The following is a 23706-nucleotide window of genomic DNA, read 5'->3' on the forward strand; positions in this document are numbered from 1 at the left end:
CCTTGTAGGATTATGTGCCCCACTCTTAACGTGATTTGACGTGAAAAAGCGTTTAAAATCGGGCACAATTCACTTTAAAAGTTGGGGCGCATAATCCTACGTGGGGTGAAAAAATATCTCCCTCTATTAATAGTCACGGAGTCGTCCTTTCTCAGCCTTTACCCTTTCTTTACTCTTAATCCTTTTCATCCTGATTTTTCTAGTAGATGAAAACCCTAGCTCCATCTTCTCGCATGGAAGGGAGGAAGTCCTTTCCATCGCCTCTGCGTCGAAGGCATCAAATCACTTCGGCCAAACTTTCATTTGAGGCAACACGGTATATTGTCCCTTTCTTCTTGCGAAGGCATCGTTTCCTAAATCAAGAACTGCTTACAAGGCTACTTAAGGGATCTTATATAGACCAAAGTCTCATGAAATTCTTGGTTTGCGTCTCGTTCTGCTATAATGACTTACCCTCTCATATAACTAAGAACATGGATGCCCAAAGCTTGCAATTTTGGAGGTAATTATCTCTCTTTACTTTATATTAATCTATTTCCTATGTTTTTTTGCCTTAGAAATGTTTGTTCTAGTATTACACTTCTTGTTCTATGTTACGGGTCATGCTTTCCTACCTCAATCTAATTAGGTTACTTACCGTCATGGCCATATTTCACAATATGATAAAACTGGAGAAAGACCAATCTTGTCATTGTTACTTGCATTTTAGGTTTTCTTAGTTTCTTTATATGAATATTCTACTATTAATTGATGTTATGAATCTAAGAGAGCTTAGTTTTAGAAAACGGACAGCCAATCTACTGGTAGCATCTGTGCAAGGATGGATTGGACCCAATCTTTGGATCATTGTTTCATTGGGATCATGATAGATGTGGTGACTAAAGGGAACAAGGTTGACTGAATATAGTTCGAGTTTAGTTTTAGTACAAGTTTTCAATTTGATAGGGAAAAATTGAATAGAAATTTTGTCACTAAAAAGTGAGTCTAGTTCTATGAACTTCGCCTCAATCAAAGTGATTTTGGCCGTGTCAAGGACCACCCGCGTCAAGTACTCAGTTGATGCAGCCAAAGCAAATTCTTGTTGACTCAGCACAACACGGTCAAGTACTTAGTTGACGTGGCCGAGTACTTGGTTGATGCGGCAATAACTCAGGAGAGTAAAAGGTGTTTTGACCGACTTTCTAGGGCAAAATGCCGACTCAGACCAGAATGCAGTCAAAGTAAAAGGGAGTCGACTTGGGGGAGTCCAAGACGACGCAGGGGAGTTTCGACACTATGGGTTAGTAAGACCTTGTTATTCACATTTGGCACATTTTTTTACGTATAGGTAGCCTGTACAATGCGATTCTAGATCTATGTTGTCATTTGGACCTTCTACTTCTTAGTGAACTGTGAGATGGAAGATGACATATATATATATATTCATACTATGAATATTACATTGGGTACAAGTAGTCCCACCCGGTTTACATAGCATGAAGGACCAAGATCATACGTCTTGGCCAAAAACATAAAAATCAACTCAGCTACACCCATATCCGTCCACCATCATAACCCCCACAGAAACAAATCATAATACTTCCAGTTCCCCATATAAACATTAGACCACTTTCATAAGCTCAAAGAGCATACAGAATCCACTGAGAGAAAGTACTTATCCACCTTTTGTCCATACCACCACTAGTCAATTGGACACTTCATCCAGAAGCATGAAACAACATTTCTTTATCAAAACATTTCATGTACCTTCAACCCTAGGTAAAGTAGAGATTAAAAGGAGGAAAATTCCTTAAGCAGCGAAGGACCCAAGGTCCCTCAAGCACACTCAAATAATCTCTTTTAGCGTCCTCCACCTCAATAAGGGCTAAGGTTCTTATCTCCAGGCCCTTAATGGCATTCATCTTCAACATTCAAGAAAAAACCTACACCACCCTTCAAAGAAAACATAAGAATTACAAGAAACAACATTTCTTTATGAAAACATTTCATGTATCTTCAGCCCTAGGTAAACTAGAGATTGAAAGCAGGAAAATTCCTCAAGCAACGAAGGACCCAAGGTCCCTCAAGCACACTCAAATAATCTCTGTTAGCATCCTCCACCTCAATAAGGGCTAAGGTTCTCATCTCAAGGCCATTACCAGCATTCATCTTCAACCTTCAAGGAAAAACAAGAAAAACCCTACACCACCCTTCAAAGAAAAGATAAGAACTACAAGAACGAAAACATCAAAAACCCAAGAAGGCATTTACAACAGAGAAGTAGAAAAACGGCCTTATTTCTTGAGAGCCTTAAGCTCCCTGCTCCCCTTGGCCAGTGTCTTCCCCTTCTCCATTACGTACCGCTTCTCAATTTCTAGAAGCATCTCCTTTGTCTTTGTCACATTTTCCTCAAATCCAATCCCCAGGTTCGTACCCATTTTCTCCATTTCTTCAAATTCTTCCTGAAAATCTTGGTTTTCCTCATTCAATGTTTCCACATTCTCATTCTCCACTCCCTGATCAGCCCTTTTCATACAACTCTCGATCTTCCCGCTAATGTCTGCATCCATGGAGTCTCTGGATTGAGCGGTCTTATGGCTAACAACAATATCCCACTCTTGCTCTCCAGGGTCTGTCTCCACTTTCAAAGCCTTTTTTTTTCTTAAGCCAAGGCTTTTTGAAGTGAGGGAGTTCATAGATAGGGATACAGACCTCCTCCATTGATCTTTTGCCAATAAGGGCCTCGATTTCATCCTCATTCCCCGTAGCTTCCTCTAAGAGCTTTTTCCATTGATGCTCCAAATAGACTTGTTGGATTTCACCTCGTGAGGCAGAATGTTGGAGCCTTGATCGCTTGGTATGGCCATGTTTTTTGAAATACGTTGTTCCCTCAACTCCTAACCCTTCTTCCTTTGCCATTTTCTGTTTCCCAGTTCGATCTAGTCTTCTGTCTTCGTCAGAAGAGTTGCAGGTCCCATCCATATTGCCCCCATCCATATTGAAGGACTCCAAGAGATCCAAGAGGGCACAGACAAGTTTTCTCTTTTTTGGTTCGTCTCTGCCATAACCCGTATCGTCCCTTTTCTTATATTGTATCGAACAAACTCTTGAGTTCCTGAAATGATTTTTCTCGATTCCATAACCACGATGCATGACGGAATGAGGTTTACAGGATTAGCACAAAATCCTTTCACGTACCTTTTTTAGGATTTTCCTCAATACTTGAGACCGGGACACGATGTAGTGAATATGTGGTTAGCCTTTTTAAGATTCAAATGATATTTATCATTTCCGGTGAAATGACATCTCTCTCCATCTTCGGGACTCGACGAGATTTAATACCTTGATTCGTCGACCTTTGGTTTCGACTCCTCATTTTCTCCTCACCCCAAGCAAGGCCATTAAATGCCCTAGGCTTAGTCTTTTCCGAGAGTTAAACATATGCTGCTGCATGATGCTGAGGTTTCAGCGTCCCGGCCAGTGGGGGCATAACCTCCTCGGATCCGAAATCAAATTCAAAATTGGGATGCAACGTTCCAATGGCCTTTTCTCAATGACAAGCACTTTTATCACTGCCAGCTTTTGTATTCCTCATCATTCCGGCCAGTGAGGTTTCCACCCAATTAGACCCCAATTCAAATTTGAATTCCGGGTTCGTCAACGATCCGCAAGTCTGGACCGAGGTAGGTTTTCCTTTCCACGTCTCGCCGGAGATTATCTTTTCCTCCAGTATCAGTGAACCAGAGGTGGATTTACCCCTTTTTACTTGGTCGGACATTTCTTTCAAGAAGAGGGTATAATTCATCTTCAAATCACCATTAATAACCTCATCATCCAAGCTGCTTTTGACATTTATTAAATAACTTCTTTTCTCAATCCTCAAGTTAATAAATGGATTTAAGCATTTCCATTGTGGAGTAAGAACTTTTGCAGAAGCGAAAGCCATACAATGATCATGGTGTCCATGCATTTTAATTTGCAAGACTTGACCAAACAACATACCAAGAGACTCAATAGTCGATGGTGTCCACGCATGAAGTTGAATGCCATAGAATCTAATCCAAATGGATTTAGCCCCAGTATTAAAAGCCGGGTGCCATGGTTGCAGAGATGTAAGGCAACTTCCCATGGCCTCACCTCCCTGATATAGCAATTCACTTGCTTGTTTTTCCGATTCAAATCGAAATAGAATTTCACTGGTGCTAATTGACATAGGTTGTTGGAGGTTGGGCATTCCCCATGATTTCTTGGCCCATTCCCAAACCTCTTTTAGTCTTCCAGCTTCTAGTTTTCAAGCGCCCCATCAAACACGACCTGAGAAACCTCTTGCGTTCCTCAATCTCTTTGCCAGAGACCTTTAGCTCCGAGAGTCTGTCATGAATGCCAATGACATCGTGAGTTACATTCAAACATTTAGGGGGATCTCCTCCATCAAGCTCCGCCATGGTGGTGCCTACCATGATCTTCACAAAGCATCTTCTGCATCGACTCCGTCCTTCGAAATTGTAGTAGCCACTGCTAGAGCATTCCCAGTCCCCCATGGGATACTTTGGCATTCGCTTTTGAGGCTTAAAGCCAGACACACCACTAGCATTTTTTCCCCTCGCCAAGCTCCTTTGTTCAAAAGCATGACAATCACCTTCACTACTGGATCCATAATACAACTGGATATCATCAAGATCGTAGCCCTCGCCTCTTTGACCATCTCGCCTCCCATTCTGCAAAGTCCTTTGACCAAAAGATTGCCACTCACTTTCACTTCTAGACCCATGAGAGTAATCATGATTGCTTGTAGGAGATGAGTGAGTCGACTTACTGATCTTTTTCACATTTCCAATTAGGATGAGGTTTTTCCTACATCAGTCTCTATTAATCTCCAAGGGTTGAAGCGCCTCGTATACGGAATAGCCTGCCTCTATGATATCAAAATAGGTTTCTTTCGTGCTATCAATGTTGTATCCACAACTACAGACTCCCCTTCCTATCGAGTTACCCAAACAGAGCACACCCGGGGATCTATCCAGCTTCTGTGCAAAGAAGTTACGCACCGTCATTCTATCCTCTATTTTATAATGTGATGGTGTGTATTTAACAACTCACCATAGAAATTCAATAAAAATAAAATAAAGATGATTGGTCTGGCTGGATTTCAATTAGACAAACATCCAATTCAAGAAATAGCTCAATCCACCCCCCCCCCCCCCCCCCCCCCCCCACACACACACACACCCCACACACATACTGCAACAAGTACCCACCTCCACCACCACCCACACACTACACATACTACAAGTCCCCACGCCCAACACACTACTACAGGCCCCCCCGAACACACACATACTACTAAAATGTACCCACCTCCACCACTACTCCCAACACACTACACATACTACTACAAGTACCCACCTCCATCACCACGCCCAATACACACACATACCACTACAAGTCCCCACCTCGACGACCACCCCCAACACACTACACATACTACTACAGGTTTCCACCTCCACCATGACCCCCAACACACCCATACTACTACAAGCCCCCCCCAACCAAAAAAAAAAAAAACACTAATCATGCAACTACAAGTCCCCGCCTCCACCAACACACATACTACTACAAGTCCCCACCTCCACCCCCTCTAGCACGACCCCCAACACACATACTACTACAACTCCCCACCTCCACGCCAACACACTACACATATGACTACAAGTACTCACCTCCACCACCACACAACCATCCCCAACACACATATACTACTACATATACTACACACACTGCACATGCTACTACAAGTCCCCGCCTCCACCATCTCTACGACGACCCCCAACACACATATTACTACAAGTCCCCACCTCCACCACCACGCCTAACACACTACACATACTACTACAAGTACCCACCTCGAGCACCACCCACCAACTCCTACAAGTACCCACCTACACTACGACCCCTAACACACTACACTTACTACAAGTCCTCACCTCCAGCGACACCCCCAACACACTACACATACTACTACAAGTCCCCACCTGCAGCACCACTCCCAACACACTACACTTACTACTACAAGTCCCCACCCCCAACACACTACACATACTACTACAAGTCCCCACCTCCACCACCACCCCCAACACACTACACATACAACTACAAGTACCAACTTCCACTACGACCCCCAACACACACATACTAACATCCTACTGCAAGTACCCACTTCCACCACCCCGCAGAACATACACATACTAAAAAGAAAGACTTCTATCATTAACCAAAACAGGAAAACAAACACTCTTAATGATTTAAAAATCACATCTAATCATTTACCAATAAACAGCATTTGTCATTAATTTACCAAGTAGAAAGGCCATGCGACAGATGATCCAATGGCATCCATGTTAGTGACTTGTCCGTATGGCCTCAACAACGCATGATCAATCACGAATGGAGATCATTACTTCTCCTAGGACTCAAAGAGCCTTCCCCATGAAAATAATATGTAGAGTATCCTCTAAGCATCCCATTCCATAATAAATGTTCCTCCGCCTCTTTCTGACCAACCACCCTAACATGGACACATTTATTGCACGGGAATAATACCTTGTTCCTACGTGATGTATTTGCAAATGCGAACTTTATAAACTCTTTTAACCCTTTCCTCATACGCTGGTCATTCTTATTGGATTCAAGTTGAACACGCGTGAGACATCTTAAAATAGTGCATGAATTAAAAGCACATTTACGAACACATGTGTACAGAGAGTCGTATCTGCCCAGTTGAATCCAACTTTTATCCATCACTACTTTGCTAATTTTCTTGAGATCGAACTGATAACGAGTGGAAGAAACATGTACAACTAAACGAACCCACATGAGAGAGATTAGTTGTAAAGATAGGAGTATATCCATGCACCAAACTCGAGCAAACATGTTTGCATACAGAATGCCGAGTTCCTTGTATTAACTAAATTATACACAATCATGTTCGGAGTCCACAGTTGCCGGAAACTCCTTGGGCGGGTGGGAAACTCGTTTCCCCTAAAATGTGTTTCCCGCGTTTCAGAAACGTTTCCGAAACATGATAAAAAAAATTGGAGAAATGTTTCCGAAACTCATGGAAAACATACGATAAACTTATTTAAATCATGTGTGAAACAAATGATAAACGTATGCAACACTCGTAGAAAACAAATGTGAAACGTGTAGGAAACATGTGTGGGGAACTTAGGAAAATCATTTTGGAAAAAACACAGAAAAAATTGTGGAATAGATATTAAAAAAAAACAATAGCATATATTGTAGCCCACACCATAGGGCTACATGTGCCTTTTAAGCCCGTATTTTTTTTCCAAAAAGTACAGTATGGCCCACACCATAGGATGATCCAAAATGTCCATTTGATGGGCCACAATGTAAATAGGTTGTTCCCCAAAAATCATTTCCATAGGATGATCGTAGCCCTCTGATTTATAGAATTTTCCATAATGTGACGGTTAGGATCATCCTATGGAAATAATTTTTGAGGCACAACTTATTTACATTCTGGCCCATCAAATGGACGGTTTGGATCATTCTATGGTGTGGTCCGTACCGTACCTTTTGAAAAATATGGGTTTATGAGATTGGCTATCCTAATTGGATTTCACATCGGGGTGTAAGATTTCACATTGGGGTTAGAAATCATTGGATAAGTTTTACCTGTGATTGGCTATCCTACTTGGATCACTTCATCTTAAAATTATCCTGTCTGCTATTTTCTAATTTTGCTATGGTAATACTTTATCCAAGAAAAAAAGTCTACCAAAGGATTGTATGTATCTTATTGAGTGTCTTTATATACATAACTGAATAGCATTACATGATGGGAATATTGAATTTTAGAAACTGTCACCTATTATCATGGTACTAATGCTGAGTGTTTTTTTAATTTTTGTTAGGCATAATTAAGAACGGGTTTATGGCACGATATATAATGTTTGAGAACATGGCATGGCCAAAAAACGGGCAAACAGTTGCACTGATGAGTCACTTTGACTTATCTGTGTTTTACAGATGCAGTTTTTCAGGCTACCAGGCTACCCTATATGTTTAGAGATAAAACTCAGTTTTATCAAGAATGCGATATTTACGGTACCATTGACTTCATATTTGGTGATGCCACCGTGGTGTTTCAAAAATGTAACATTTACGTTCGGACGCCGCTTCCTGGTAGTGGAAATACAATTACAGCTCAAGGAAGAGAAGACCCAGGAAAAATGAGTGGTATCTCAATACAAAACTGCAACATAACAAAGGCAAGGGATTTTATGCCTACCATTAAAACGTACTTGGGACGTCCATGGAAGACGTATGCGGTAACGGTCATCCTGCAATCGTTTTTGGCTAGCATAATTGATCCTGCTGGATGGTTGGAGTGGAATGCTCCACTAGATAAAATACAATATGTTGAGTATGCAAATATGGGACCCGGAGCAGGAACGCAAAACAGAGTCAAGTGGCTCGGATTTAAAGTGATAAGCAACAAATCTGAGGTTGCTCAATTCAGCGTAGAAGCCTTTATCATTGGTGGAAGCTGGCTGCCGCAAAGAAAGGTCCCGTTTGAGCTTGGATTGTAATGGTTGTACTGCTAATTGCCAAATTCTACGGTAATTTCATTGGTTAAGTTAATTTATTTATAGTTGAGAGCCTTTATCATTGCATGTTTTAGCTGTATTATTTCCATCATATCTCATTACATAAAACTGCATATAGGGCTGCAAATGAATCGAGCCGGCTAGCGAACATGTTTGGGTTCGGCTCGTTAAAAGCTCATCTCGGGCTCGTTCGTTTACTAAACGAGCCAAACTCGAGCGCAAAAATTAGGCTCGCCAAATAAACGAGCCGAACTTGAGCTTTGTATAGTTCGGCTCGGAAAAGCTCGCGAGCTTTTTAGGCTCGGTTAATAAACGAGCCGAGCTTTAAAGCTTGGATTATGTTTGATTTTTATATATAAAATAAAAGAATATGGGTTGTTTATCACAAATGAAAGTTTGGCCGAGTGGTTAAGGCACTGGATTTAGAGGGGGCTTGGGTTCAAATCCCACATATGTATGTTTTTATCATTTTGAGACGAGCCGAGCCGAGCTTTAGCTCGGTTCGTTCCACTTAATGAGCCCAGCCGAGCCCGAGCCGAGCTTTCTCGAATATTTCACAAGCCGAGCCGAGCTTTTCTGAAAACTAAACGAGCCGAGCCCGAACACTCCAAAGCTCAGCTCGGCTCGGCTCATTTGTAGCCCTAACTGCATATGAAGCTTACAAAATGATCAACAAAAGAAACGATACAGGAATTGCAAAGTATCTTAGTGTCTAATTGTCTATAGAGTCAACCATCACTAATTGCACATGGAAGAAAAATATTTGGAAACATGCTTTAATAATTAATTTGTTAGAAGCATACCTAGTGACCAAATATTACCAGGAGCCACAGTTTGTGGTAGCTTTCAGTAAGGGTCTGTTCAGTTGTGCTAGGGAAATGGAAACGAAAAGGAAAATGGGTACATTTTCAGCGGAAATGCACTAAAAACGTTGTTCTGTTGCTCGGATCGGGAAAGCGCGAAGTTGACGTGGAATCCTTTTTATCCTTCATGTTGGCCCCATTCCCGCGGTTGTAAATCCGAGCTTTTAGCACGGAATCGAATTATTTTCCGAGGAGAACGTGTAAGTCGCGTGTCGAAAAAAGAACAGAAAAAACGAGGGACGTTGCCAACAGAAGCCCTAAAATAGAAGTTGATACTTCCTCTTCTTGCTCTCCTCTACTCGAATAGGAGGTCGTGGCTGCGATCTCGATGGCACAAGCACGCTGTGATCTCCAATCGTCACACTCCTTTGCTTCCCTACAATAGGTATTCCCCGTCCCTCTCTTTCCCTCTTTTTTTTTCATATTTTTTATGTATTTCTTCTTGAATATATGTTATTATGCTTGAATCTTTGTTTTTTGGGATTTTGGCTTGGATCTATCTATTTTTGGGGGCGTGGATCATTTTTTTGGTTAGGACTTCGATTTTTGTTATGTTGGGGCTTCGATCTATGTTTGGGGTTTCAGATTTTGTATTATCGTCCCATTTTTTAACCCAAAATTTGTGTTTCTTCTGGTTTTTTAACCTAAAAACCATGGTTATCCTTTCATGGTTTCAGATTTTTTTAATAAGTTAGGCTTTTTTATTGTCTCAGATTTTTTTATTTTTCTGTTGGGCATTAGATTTATGTATCGTTGGGGTTTAGATCCTTGTATTGTTGGGGTTTCAGGTTTTGTGTTATCCTCCCTTGTTTTTCTTATTTTTTTATTCCAAAACTAGGGTTTTTCTTCATGGTTTTACCGCATTTGTTTGGGGCTTCAAACTGTCTTTGGGGCTTTGATCAGTATATTTTGGGTGCTTTGATCTCTAGTCTTTGGGGCTTCAAACTGTCTATATTTTGAACTAGCTTATGGTAGCATTTCCTCTTGGGATATGGGTTTTGGCAGAAGGTTTTGGATTTAGGAGATGATACATGTAGCCTCTTTGTTTTGAGATTCACTGTTCTCTTTGTTCTAATCATTTACCTTCATCCTTTCATTTATTTTTGTTTATTGCATTTGATTTTTTAGATCGAACACTATCTAGGGTGAATGTTGTATTTGATTGTTTTCAATTTTGATGGTGAATGTTGGTGAATGTTCTGATGGCTTGGATCTAAATTTTTAGGATCTTATTTGTTTAGGCTTTTGAATCGGGTTTGCTATCATTTCTTTTGCAGGTGGTCACCCTCTCATTTGATTTTCATTGTCAAGATCCGTTCCATCATTTCCAGGTAATCAATACTCACAGTTATTTTTTTTTCTAGTTATAGATGTGGTTGTGTTGTTTGGATGTGCTTGGATGGATGGATGGATGGTTTATTGAGGGGTTGTTTATGGAGGGATAGGTTATGGATGGATGGTTTATGGAGTGGTTGTTTATGGAAGGATGTGTAATTTGTGGAGAGTTTTATGGAGGGAGGGGGTTTATGGATGGTTTTATGGAGGGAGGGTTTATGGTTGTGTGATTGTTTGTGGTTGTGTTTAAGATGCCTTGTTTTTTATTGTGTTGTCATTTCCATTGAGTTATTAACTTCTTCTTTAGAGTAAGATGCCCCGTCGTCCTACAAGGAGGAGGAAGAAATAGTTGATGCGAAGAGATGAGTTGAAGCGTAGGAATGAGCTAGTTGGGCAAGCAGTCGCACTACTAATGGCTGGTGCTGCTGCTATGTTAGTACTTTGGAAAGAGTACTACGAAAAGTATCTTCTCAGAGCTCCCTATGAAAGCAATTACTTAACGCGTCGTACGTTCATTTCTTTTGTCATCGATTCAGATGAACATTGTCATAACTTGCTACGGATGAACGTCAGCTGCTTTTGTCAATTTGTTGAAATATTTAAACGGGCGGGAACCCTACAAGATACAATCCATTGTAAGGTGGAGGAGCAAGTTGCCATCTTCTTGCATATTGTGGCACATAATCAGAGGGTTAAGACTATTAGAGCATGTGCTAGACGTTCAGGGGCAACTGTTTCGACGTATTTCAATAAAATACTAAAGGCAATTTTGGGTATGCAAGATTTCTTCATCAAACCACCGACAAGTGAGACACCATCGCAGATTGAGGGGAATCCAAGGTGGATGCCATATTTCAAGGATTGCATCGGTGCAATAGACGGGACATACATACGTGCTAAAGTACGTATTGAAGACAAACCTGCCTACTTTTGTCGTAAGCATTTTATAGCTCAAAATGTTTTGGCGGCCTGTGACTTCGACTTAAAATTCACGTATATCCTAGCCGAATGAGAGGGTTCGGCTTCCGACTCGAGAGTGTTAGCGGATGCATTAACAAGGGACAAGATTCCACTTATTCCAGGTACATTGTATATGATATAGTTACATTCTCGTAAACAAGTTCCCACTTATTACTAGTTGCTGATATAGAATCTTTTTTTATTTGTAGGAAAGTTCTACCTCGCCGATGGCGGGTACCCTCTCTTACGACATTTCATTACCCCGCATCGTAAGACCGCATACCACCTAAGTGAGTGGAGTGGGCGGCGTCCACGGACTAGTAATGAGTTGTTCAATCATAGACACTCGTCCTGTCGAAGTGTCATTGAGCGCACATTTGGCGTCTTGAAGAAGCGTTTCAATATTCTTAATGAAGAACCAATGTACAATATCGAGAAGCAGATTGACATCTTCTTAGCATGTTGTTGCATCCATAATCATATTCGGCATTTCATGCTTAATGATTCAATACTAGAAAGATGTGGACAACTTTCTAGCTAGACAACTCTTGCTACAAACTGTGGTAGATGAGGACATACCACGAGATCCTCCTCAATCAAGGGATGATGACAAAAGAGCAGGAGAGGAAATTAGAAACACGCTTACCACACAGATGTGGAATGATTTCAGTAGACGTCATTGACGTTAGGGGATTATAGTTTCACTCCATATATGGTTGGAGTAAATTTGTTATGTTTTCATGGTTATATGACTCTTTTACTGTTTCGAGTAACTTTATTATGTTCTGATAGTTGTATGTGTGTTTATTCAAGTAACTCTGTTGTTATTAGTGTGATGGATTAAAATTTTGAAGGAAGATAGTAGCTAGTTGTTTTGGATGATGTATACTGTATCTTTTGATGGTTGTATGTGTATTTATTCAAGTTGTTATACATCTCAGGTTGTTATATGGATGTATGACTCCTAAAGAACATATATGTGTATATTGAATCAGAATGACAACTGCGCCACAAACCTCGCAGAAGAGGGGGAAGAATGTCATTTGGAATGACCAAATGGACAAGGTGCTGGTAGATACCCTTCTAGTTCAAATCGCAGAGGGGTACAAAATCCCAAATGGTTTTAATGATCATGCTTATGTAGCTGCGACCACTGCAATGAATGCCTTTTTCAACTTCCAACTCAATAAGGAGCACATAAAAAACCGTATCAAGACTATGAAAGAAACATACAAGAGTGTTTGCATCATCCTCAGTAGAAGCGGTTTTGGTTGGGACAATGACACCAAAATGGTCACCTGCGAGAAAGAGGTCTACGATGACTACGTCGCTGTAAGAAACACTTCCTCTCAAGATATAATCTTCTTATAGTAATACCATATCCAATATCTTCTTATTTTTTATGCTCCTTCTCACAGGCTCATCCAAAACATAAGAAACACTTCACTACCCATCATGTTTTGCATGACGATAGGTGCAAAATCTTTGGAGATGAGTTTGCGAAAGGGGCCGGGTCTAGGACGCGTGAGAATCCAAGCATAGCAAGTTCGCAGGCAGTCAGTCTTGATGACATTGGGGATGACTTCGCAGATGACCATACCCCCATGTCTCACCACCCACCATCTCCTGAAGCAGATCCTACTAATGGTGGTAGTGAGACATCTCCCTTAAGACGGAATGGTACCAGACGACAGAGGACTCGCCAGGGTGGGGCACATTTGGATAGTATGTCGCGTCTCTCAACAAGCATGGACAAGGTTGCCGATGCCCTCACAGGTGATCGTGCCTCTGCTTACCTTGCACAGCTTCACGAAGCTGTTAGAGGGGTTGGGGGTTTTTCGCAGGATATCTTGTTGAGGACCACGGAGTACCTCACAATAAATCCATCTCAGGCGCATCTTTTCATCATGTGCGAGGAGGATGAGAGGAGGTCGTACATCCGAAGGAAGATGGCTCGTTTCATCAGGCAACAGATGGATGATTGAGGATGGTTATGGTGGTAGTTACTGTTATATGAACAATGCTTTTATGACACTTTTTGAGTGATGGTTATGGTGGTAGTTATTGTTATATGAACTTTACAGTCTTTGTTTTATTTTGGATGGTGGTTATTTATTTTGGATGTTGGTAGCTATGGTGGTAGCTTTTATTTTGGATGTTAGTAGTTATGGAGGTAGTTATTTTTATCTGTGTGGGATCTTTGACATTTGGATGGCGGTTAATGGCAGACGGTGCATATTTTTTATTTTGACATTTGGATGATGCTTTGATATCTTTTCATCGAAAATATGTTGTCTTTTTGTTAGGTGAGTATGGGGAAGCAGAAGTACTATGTTGTCTTTAATGGCAAGAGGCATGGGATTTACTACACTTGGCCAGAGTGCTATGAGCAAGTTGACAAATTTAGCGGAGCATACTACCGCTCATTTGGGACGTTGGCGGAGGCTCAGTCACAGCTAGACGCATATTTGGAGAGAGCCAGGTATCGGAGGAGCGAAAGGGTTGAGGGGGTAGAGGAGTTGCGAAATGAAAGGGCAGAGGTGGTGCCACAGAGGGTGTTACCATGGGTTTCCCTCTTTCTTGTTGGTTCCATTATATTGCTTTTAAAATCTGCTTCTTAAGTTTTTTTGAGTATTTTTTTGTATTAGTGGACTATTTGGTAGGCTTAGGGGGCATAACTTGCTTAATATGTGGTAAAGAACATATTCTGTGATGTTTATTTTCCGTTTCCCTGGCAACTGAATGCACATTCCTGTTGTTTCTTTACTGTTCTTTTCCGTTACCTGGCAACTGAATGCGCACTCTTACTGCTTTTTTAGCAGTTTCTTTTTCTTTCCGTTTCCTTTCCGTTTTCTTCTGCCACGTCATTTCCTTTTCCTTTCCGTTTCCTGCACGCAACTGAACAGGCCCTAAGACTTTCCCTTGTCGATTTAGAAACAGAAAACCAACAAACACATTGTCACACAAGAAAAAGCTTGTGTTATTACACTACATGGTGCGGGTGGCTTCAAGATCAAATAGAATAACTCTCAACTGCTGCCACTTCCTTCCAGATCTTTAGCAGTTGAGAATCTTAAAGTTTGGCCAGAATTCAGTTTAGTCATTAGATGAACAGAGAAAAACGTAATGCTTAATTCCAGAGAATATTGAGAAGGATCAAACAACTGGAAAGAAAATAAAAGAACTGCTACTACACCGAGACAGAATTGATTACAAAAGTTGGATTTACAATGGTAGAACAGCAAAGAATAAAAGAAAAGGACTTCAATATACTGTAAAGGAGCTCATATACTTACCAACAACACAATAGCGATAGAGGATATACTTGGGCTATAGAGGCTGATCTTGTCCATCGATGGAAAGGCAAAATAAGCATCACTGAGAATCCCTGGATCAAAGACAAAACTCTCTCAGTAGGAAGTCCAAGAGTCCGTGGTTGAAAAGAGCTCTCTTTGCCCTCTACTTCCAGCCTAACCTTCTGTTTCCATTTTGTGCTCCGTTGCCTCCACTTGCTTCTTGAAAATCCCATGCTCAATCCTTTCCTTTGTGTCTCCTCTAACTGCTCTGTCAAGATCTCATGTGGCTCTACAAGTGTATCTTCCATGATGGTAGGAGTATCAATCTCTTCATCTACCTCACCATCTGCCTCGCCATCTGTAACATGGGCCTCGTGAATGGAAAGTTCACACACTGGAGTTGAGTGCCTCTTCAAATGATCCATGAGAGAGTTAATCCTATCCTGCCTCGCATAAAGCCTGACTTCCCGTTCATGAGCCGCTGCCTCACGGATTATCTGTTGTTGATGCTAATGATAAGCCACTGGTGCAAACATCCTCATAAACTCAACACGGACATCTTCCCATCTGTGGAATGGAGGCTCATTCGAGTTACGTTGCTCTCTCTCTCTCTCTCTCTCTCTCTCTATGGAATGCTGCATGGACTCAGCACTCATAGCGACGGTGTCTCTGGCGCACTTAATGGTCTCGTGATAGCTCAGATCATAATATGCCCGATGCGCCTCTATGGAACGAATCCAATGCATACAACCCAACTCGTCTCTACCATAGCCATAGAACCAAGGGATGGAGAAGTGGCTCCATCAGTAGAAGTGTATAAGACAGGCCTCAATGAATGTGTGGGAATCAACAAAGAATCAATCAATCCAAGACCCGAGTGTATATAGGAATGGTTCGGGCAACCTGCAACTGAATTTTCCTGCCACTATCAACAGCAGAAGCAACCCTGACAGTGTGGGGCACATAGGAATCAAACACCCCTCATCACAAATTGGCTACTGAAGCTCCCCAACTCTATGGCTATTAGAACCAGATCAAAAACAGGTCTTGATGACTCCTCCAATTCTTCCTTTCAGTTTGTTTTTCATCAGCTGACAGAACTGAAAATAGCTTGTAATTGATAGAGTTGGGGAACTTTCTATTCTATGTTGAATTCGGTTGGCTGTTTTCAGCTTTCGTGTGCTCAGTTCTAACTGGTTTTGTGAAGGAAAGAGTTGAACTTGTCGATTTCATTTTAAAACAGTTGTCATGCTATTGAATAGACGTGGTAAACGGTCATCTGTTTAATTAAAACTGACAAGTTGAGGAATTCAGATCTGAATAATAACTAATACCTCTATGTAAATTGCATTTAGAAAACCTGAGACCTATGCCGGATTTTCACTAAAATTTCAACTGCTGAGATGAGTGTTTTCCAGCTTATTTCAGCTACTTTAAAAGTTCGAAAATTATCAAGTTTCAGCTGAAACTTGTTACTCTCGTTTGGCTTAGTTCAGCTTGCTCAAATCCTGCTACAAGAATTCAATATGCCTGGTTAAACTGCTACTGCTAATGGATCTAGTTTTGTTTCAGTTTGAGTTGAACTGTGACCTCTAGCTGTTACAGAAGAATTAGAATCTCTTGATTGAATTCCAAGTGACACAAGTCATTAAGATTTATCTCATAATCCGTCAGTTCACTAGTACTAGAAGAATTTGTTGTTGAAGCACTGTTGAAAAACATTCTCAGCTGCTAATCATTTCTCAAACCTGACAACATGTGAACTTTGGTTCACATTAGCATCAAATTCATTCTCAGCAGAGAGCTATTTCTTAGCCTGAAAATTAGTCGATTTCACACACAACCATGGTATATGAGCTTCCGCACGGGCCCACTTGAGCATCGAATTGGTATCAAAGCCTCTCTGAATTCCAGGTCATTTTGCTTCCGCTACGTCCCCAGCATCAGTGTTGGCCCACTTTGAATGGATCGATAATGCCGTGTTGCACAAGACTCTTAAGAGACCTCATGCCAACACCTTGATCTCCCCTGAACTCTCTAAGACTCTAATGCTGTGTTCTTTTGATAGTAGAAACACCGGTTTTCCGCGGAAACACTAGTTTTTTTCCCCGGAAACCTCGCTTTTGTGTGTTCTTTTAGTTTCCGTGGAAACTTTTTTTATATTACGTGGAAAAGAAAAATAAATACGTGGAAAATACCTTTCTCCGACTATGCTCGAGGTTCGTTTCCGAGCCGTAATGTCGGAAACCCCTCTTTTCCTTCTCTTTTCCCCGACTCTTGCTGTGCCAAAAAAAGAAGAAGGTGACTTCGTCTTCAACCTCCCAACGCTTGTCTCCATGCATCCTCGTCATCTCCATCCTCTCCAAGCTTCTTACCAGGTACGAATCTCTCTCTCTATTTCTCTTCTTTCTTCTCAATGTTTTTTTTTCTTCCTTTTTTCATGTTCTAAAATCTCAGAAAATAGGGTTTATAAAGCCTGAACTAGGGTTTTTGTGGTTCTATGTTTGTTTTGGGGTTTGTGTAGTACGCATTTTTTGTTGTTCTTGTGTCTGTGTAGTACGCATTTTTTGTTGTTCTTGTGTTTTTTATTGGGTTGATTTTGTGGTTCTCATGCTCTGATGGGTTTTTATATAACTCTTTGATTCGATCGGTTTCTTCAATACCCATTTGTGGATTGTTGCTGTTTGTGATGGATTGTTGTTGTTTGTGGATTGTAGGGTTTATCATTTTCGTTTTTAGGGTTAGGGTTTCGGGTATCATTTTCGTTTTTAGGGTTGGGGTTTCTGTCAACAGAGTAGTGGGTTTTTATGGGTGAGATTCTAGGGTTGGGGTTTCTATTTGTTCAGCTTCTGGTTTCGAAACCTAGGTTTTCATTTTTTTAGAAACCCTATTTCGGGTTTCAGAAAACACGAAATAGGGTTTCATTTGTCTCTCATTGTCTAGTAAATTTCACTCTAGAGATTAGGATTTTTAATTTTCAATATTTTGGGGGTTCTTGGGTTTTTGTTATTGTTATTGTTAACTCATGATTAATGTTTTAATTGGGTTTTGACTGTTCATGTTTAAATTGTTATTGTTAACTCATGATTTGTTTCAGTACTATTCACTTGTTGTTAGATGGACGATAGGAGACTTAGAACCGAGGATGGTCGCCCCACAAAGCGGGCAAAGTTGATTGTGAGTGCTGTTGCGACAATAGTGAGCGCAACAGCCACTGCACTCGTATTCTTCCAACAATATTACGACGAATACCTACGAAGAGCTCCATACGAAAGCAACTACTTCACAGATCGGGAATTTATTAGGCGTGCCGTGAAGTCAGACGAACACTGCAAGCACTTACTTAGGATGAACACCAGGTGCTTCGAACGATTTGTTCGATTGCTTAGAAGCATTGGCGAACTTCAAGATACAATACATTGCAACATTGACGAGCAGGTTGCAATATTCTTACATATTGTATCTCACAATCAACGGAACCGGTCAATTAGAGCCTTGACACAACGATCAGGTTCCACGGTTTCTCGTTATTTCAACAAGGTCTTGAAAACTATTCTTAGCTTGAAATCCGAGTTTATAAAACCTCCGACGAGTGAGATACTAGAAGTCATTCGCACTAATCCAAGATTCTGGCTTATTTCAAGGTAACCTCAAATACCTATATATGTCATGCGAAACAACTATGTTGAAGCCTTTGAATGATATATTTTAACCCTTCTATGTCATAGGATTGCATTAATGCAATTGATGGAACTCATATTCCTGCTAAAGTGAGAGCCGAATATAAACCTCGGTTTATTAATCGAAAATGTTATCCTTCTCAAAATGTGTTGGCAGTTTGTGACTTCAGTTTAAAGTTCAATTACATTTTGGCTGGGTGGGAAGGATCGGCATCCGACTCAAGGATATTAGGAAATGCAACATCACGACCTAATGAGCTTCCTTGCCTTCCAGGTATCCTCTACCTTTCCTTCTACTTATTATGTCGGTTATGAATAGACAATGGCGATACTGAGACAATACTTTCTTCGTTGTAGGGAAGTTTTATCTCGGCGATGGTGGCTATCCTTTACTTCGTAGTTTTATAACACCGCACTGAGGCATAGCGTATCATTTAAATGAAAACAGGGGTCGAAGACTACGAACGCCAGAGGAACTCTTTAATCACAGACATTCATTGCTCCGGAATGTAGTGGAACGTGCATTCAGCGTCCTCAAGAAGCGCTTTAGAATTTTAAACGAGGAACCGATGTACCCATACGAAAAACAGATTGATATTGTTCTAGCTTGTTGTTGTGTCCACAATTTCATTCGGAGGGAGATGGCAGATGATGATCTTCTTGATGACGTAGATCTAGAGTTACGAGCAGTGGTCCCGCCTGAGGAAGAAGAGCCTGTCCCATATGTTCCACGTAGTAGGGCCGATGATGCACGACAGGGGACTAGGATTAGAAATGAATTGACCACGAATATGTGGAATGACTTTCAACGTTGATTTATGTTTAAGGTGTTTGGTTTTGTTGGTTGTTTATGGCTTGATCTCATATGTATCGCCTTTTTTTTATGTTTATGGCATGTTTGTAGCTTGTTTTTAAAAGACAATAAACTCGTATTGTATGGTCTCATATTATGTACGGTCTCATCAGTTTTATGTATGGTCTCATGAGTTTCTCGTTATTGTATGGTCTCATATTTTTAAATAATTGTATCTCATGTGTTTCAATTCATATAGGTTGGCTGCAAGTCGCGTGGGTAGGAGCCATTACTGGAATACTTAGATGGATAAGGTGTTGGTGTATGCGTTATTGGAACAAGTATCAGAAGGGCAGAAAATACCCAATGGCTTTTAAGATGTCGCATACATGGCAGCAAGTAGAGCAATGAATAGTCGATATGGGAAAGATATGACGAAAGAGCATATCAAAAATCGAGTCAAGATTCTAAAAAAAAAATTCGTGTCAGTCAACACAATAATAAACACAAGTGGATTTGGCTGGGATGACGTCAATAAGAAGATTGAAGTGACGGAAGATGTCTACAATGCTTGGGTCGCTGTGAGTACAAAGTGACATCTTTGTTTCATTTGTTAATTACTCTGGCTCGTAATATTTATGACTATTTTTCCGAATTTGTTGTAGGTTCACCCTTAACATAAGAAATATTTTGCAGAGAAACATGTGTTGATAGATGATTTTCGTCACATTTTTGGCGAAGACTATGCCACGGGTGGGTGGAGTAGGGATGACGTTGCCCCTAGTCAGGAGGTGCAGAGTTCAGCTCCGCATATAGATGACTTGGGGATTGATGATACCCCTGAGACTGAAACAATTCCAGAGTCTCCTATGGTGGGTGAGAGCAGTAGGGGACCTTGGCCTAGAACGTCATCTCCGGTTAGAGATTTTGCAAGAAACGATGAAGGTCAGAGGAGGATGAAGCGTAGTGCAGCAAAATAAATGAATTTGATGGAAGGGTTTACTTCAACTTTGGAGAAGGTTGCAGATGCAATCAAGGATTTATTGAAGGAAACCTTTTGACAATGACGAGCTTCATGAGCCGTGTTTGGGTTACAAGGATTCGAGGAGGAAATCTTGGAGAGGGCTTATGCGTATCTCAACCATAACCCTACGGAGGTTCGTGCTTTTATGAAGTTCACCGTAGAAAGGAGAGAGCGCTACATGTGGAGGAAGATGGAATACTAGAGCACATTTTTTTTTGGAATGGCAATATGTCAATTGTTTGCATTTTCTTTTCCCTTTTTTTTTTGATGGGTAAAAAAAAAAAAAGAAAAAAAAAGGGAAAAGAAAATGCAGTTTTGCTTAACTTTTGATACAGATTTCCACGTCTGAATCCTGGCCAATTACATTGACAAAAATAATCAATGAGGAACGAGGCATTTCCTATCCCCATCCACAGTTTCTGGAAGTGATTTAATGGCCATATGCATGTGAGAGCAGCAACCGCAATTAGGGATTTGCTAGGGACCATCACAGAGGGCATTTCGTGGCTGGGCTGCTGCATGTGAGAACAGCCACCTCAGGTTAATTAAATGAATACGACAAAATCTGTGCTTGTGTGGCTGCTCTCACATGCATTAGCCAGCCGCAAAATGGCCTCTGCGATGATCCCTAGCAAATCCCATTCCATGTTTTTTAAACTGCTTTTATTAATATAAATACTTTTGGAATTCATCCTGATTCTAATTTATCCTCCCTGATTCTAATGCTACTAAATTTTGGAATTCATTACTAAGAATAGAGTTTAATGAGGTATGTGGTTTCTATGTTGTCTGTGATATTTATTTTTATATTCTTCGTGATGTGCTATTCTGAGATTGGAAAGACTTGGCGTACTTGGTAGGGAGGGTGTTGATAAGAGTGTAGGTATGTATGTGTTTTAATGCATTTTCTTCGTCTTTATTTTCGTTATTGGCTGCCTCAGCCTCCATACAAACTCAGCTGTACATGGCTACATCTATATTATATACTCAGCTGATATGCCTCTTAGATTTTATTGTTTCTGTAATTATTGGAATGGGGACTGGTTTTCAGATGGGTCTCCTAGATTAAATTGTTTCTGTAGTTATTGTAGTGGGGACTTTTTTGGTTGATCATGGGCACTTACATGCCCAATGGTTTATGCCCCAAAAATTACCATCAGATAATGGTAACTATTCGGTTGGTTGTCTGCGAACAGAAAGTTAAAATAAGAAGCCAGATTTCATTTTCATGGCATCTATTTGCATGCTCGATTTACGTATTCCCCTGTTCTTGAAAACATGCATGTGTTACTAAATTTGATGTTTTGCTTTAATTTCTCTGTTTTATATTTCAGATGTGTGGCCCAAATGGTTCTTTTCTCTTATTTCTTATTTGTGCAAGATGCCCCTTTCTTTCGCAATTGTTATTACATTTATGGATTTATGTGAACGATGTGAATTTCTTTGTTGTTGAATTTTTAGCCCATTCTATCCAAGGGTGTAAAATAGTGGACTCCACCCCAAAAACACGAGGTGTAAAATTGTTACCCCCGAACCCCCCCCCCCCCCCCCCCAACAACAAACAGTTTAGGGAGAAGAGGACCATATTGGATGATCCCAACCTTTTGATTTGTGGCCCTCATTTGATTTTGTTTGGATCATTCAACGGGCCCCATTTTTTGAGGTACGGACGATCACGATGGCCCCACAAAATGGAGTGTGGTGCACTATTTTTGCAACTCATGTTTTAATGCGGTGGGGCCCTACTTTTCACCTATGCATAGTGTTAACTTGCCAACTTCTCCAAAAGCTTAAGCTGTTGGAGAAAGGCATTATTTATCTTTTTATAGTTTTAACCATCCCCCGCACGTGTGGCCCACTTGGCAAACACGTGGCACATGTGGTCCCACTTTGGGCCGACCATCGCATGTGTATTTTTGCTATCTGGGAGGTTTGAACTCGAGACCTTTGGCTCTGATACCATGTTAACTTACCAACTTCTCCAAAAGCTTAAGCTGTTGGTGAAAGGCATTATTAATCTTTTTATACTTTTAACACATTGCATGGGTCCAAAATAGTGTCTAAAATGTATGGGAACTTCCAATCATGAAAATGGAGCAAATTGGATCATTGCTCTTTCATCTCTGATGTTTGGGCCTACATGTTCATCTATGATGCTTATGACATGTTTGTCTTAATGCCCATTGACTAATTTGGTCTTGTATCTGCTAGTGATGATTGGCACAAATTGCTCTAAGTGATATTGTCACTTGCATACATGCCTAAGAATGTGCAAGTCGTTGCTGACATTTGATTAATTTTTTATAGTTCTGTTGGCTGAAAGCTTCATATGATATTACATGGGATAAGAATCTGTCATTTGTTGAGAGTTCTAATGTAGCTTGGTTTGTGAAGTATTAGCTAATCTCACTTGGAAGCACATGATGTCTACACAATTTCATGAATTCTCCAAGTGACCTAATCACCTACATAGAGCAAAACAAAGAGCAAAGTTATTAATGATTAATAAGTTTGATGTATTTAAATCACAGACAAATCATTCACTTGTTTGAAGACCACGTTAGAAAATTCATTGGCCCACGTTTTCCATGGCAGTTGACTTGTGTTATGTGTCTAGTATTTTTGTCATCCATACTTGCACATACATTTCTATTTCTTGTTAATAATCTATCTATTGTATCATTTGTTACTTGTCTTTGGGAAGTTTGCATAAAGGCATCTCACAGCTTACTTCTGCTTTAGGGACTTGCTGGGGACCATCGCGTAAGGCATTTCGCAGACGGTCGGTTGCATGAGAGAGCAGCCACATAGGCTCACTTTTTATCCAGATTTTGTCATTATTCATGATGTAGCTGCTCTCACATGCAACAGCCAACCGCGAAACGACCATATTTTGATATTTTCCCTAAGAAATCTTGTCTTTTAGTATTTAAAGAGCTGTGAAAAGATTATTATATTTTTCCCTAACCATTATCTGTTTTAATGATTTTTGTCCACTACAGCTTCACACTATGAAAAGAGCCAGGGAGTTAGATATGTCGCAGGCTAAAGAAACAAATGATCAGCTCGCACCCCAACCCCAAGAGGAGACCTCATCCAAAAATAAGACAGAGAGGACCTACAGGATTGGACCAATTATACAA

At 40.7% G+C, this 23706-nt stretch overlaps 1 protein-coding gene across 12 annotated transcripts; it reads left to right on the plus strand.

Annotated features, from left to right (window-relative positions):
• The first annotated feature begins 175 nt into the window (after window positions 1-175).
• On the plus strand, window positions 176-23704 carry LOC143857765 (uncharacterized). 12 transcript variants are annotated; one of them, XR_013238753.1, is made up of 7 exons: window positions 176-502; window positions 7917-8624; window positions 9478-9860; window positions 10753-10806; window positions 19799-20120; window positions 20205-20696; window positions 23566-23703. XR_013238753.1 is itself a non-coding variant. In XM_077368232.1 (5 exons), the coding sequence occupies exons 1-4, from the start codon at window positions 207-209 to the stop codon at window positions 13753-13755; spliced, it is 1254 nt and encodes a 417-aa protein (XP_077224347.1). In that variant the 5' UTR covers window positions 176-206; the 3' UTR covers window positions 13756-13766; window positions 23566-23699. The 12 variants fall into 12 exon arrangements, 2 of the variants coding, with proteins under 2 accessions (XP_077224347.1, XP_077224348.1); XR_013238754.1 differs by having other exon boundaries at window positions 20236-20696; XR_013238756.1 differs by lacking the exon at window positions 20205-20696 and having other exon boundaries at window positions 23566-23704.
• Window positions 23705-23706: the final 2 nt, after the last annotated feature.

This window comes from Tasmannia lanceolata, unplaced genomic scaffold, assembly GCF_043159265.1.
Source record: "Tasmannia lanceolata isolate RefF3 unplaced genomic scaffold, GAP_Taslan_0.1 ptg000025l, whole genome shotgun sequence".
Lineage (NCBI taxonomy): Eukaryota > Viridiplantae > Streptophyta > Magnoliopsida > Canellales > Winteraceae > Tasmannia > Tasmannia lanceolata.

Bases quoted from the DNA above. Each gene is read 5' to 3' on its own strand.
- LOC143857765 (XM_077368232.1), top strand. From the start codon at position 207: ATGAAAACCCTAGCTCCATCTTCTCGCATGGAAGGGAGGAAGTCCTTT. The intron at 10,807-12,765 runs GTAATCAATACT...ATATTGAATCAG, and splicing joins ATCCGTTCCATCATTTCCAG to AATGACAACTGCGCCACAAA. The intron at 13,103-13,188 runs GTAAGAAACACT...TCCTTCTCACAG, and splicing joins TCTACGATGACTACGTCGCT to GCTCATCCAAAACATAAGAA.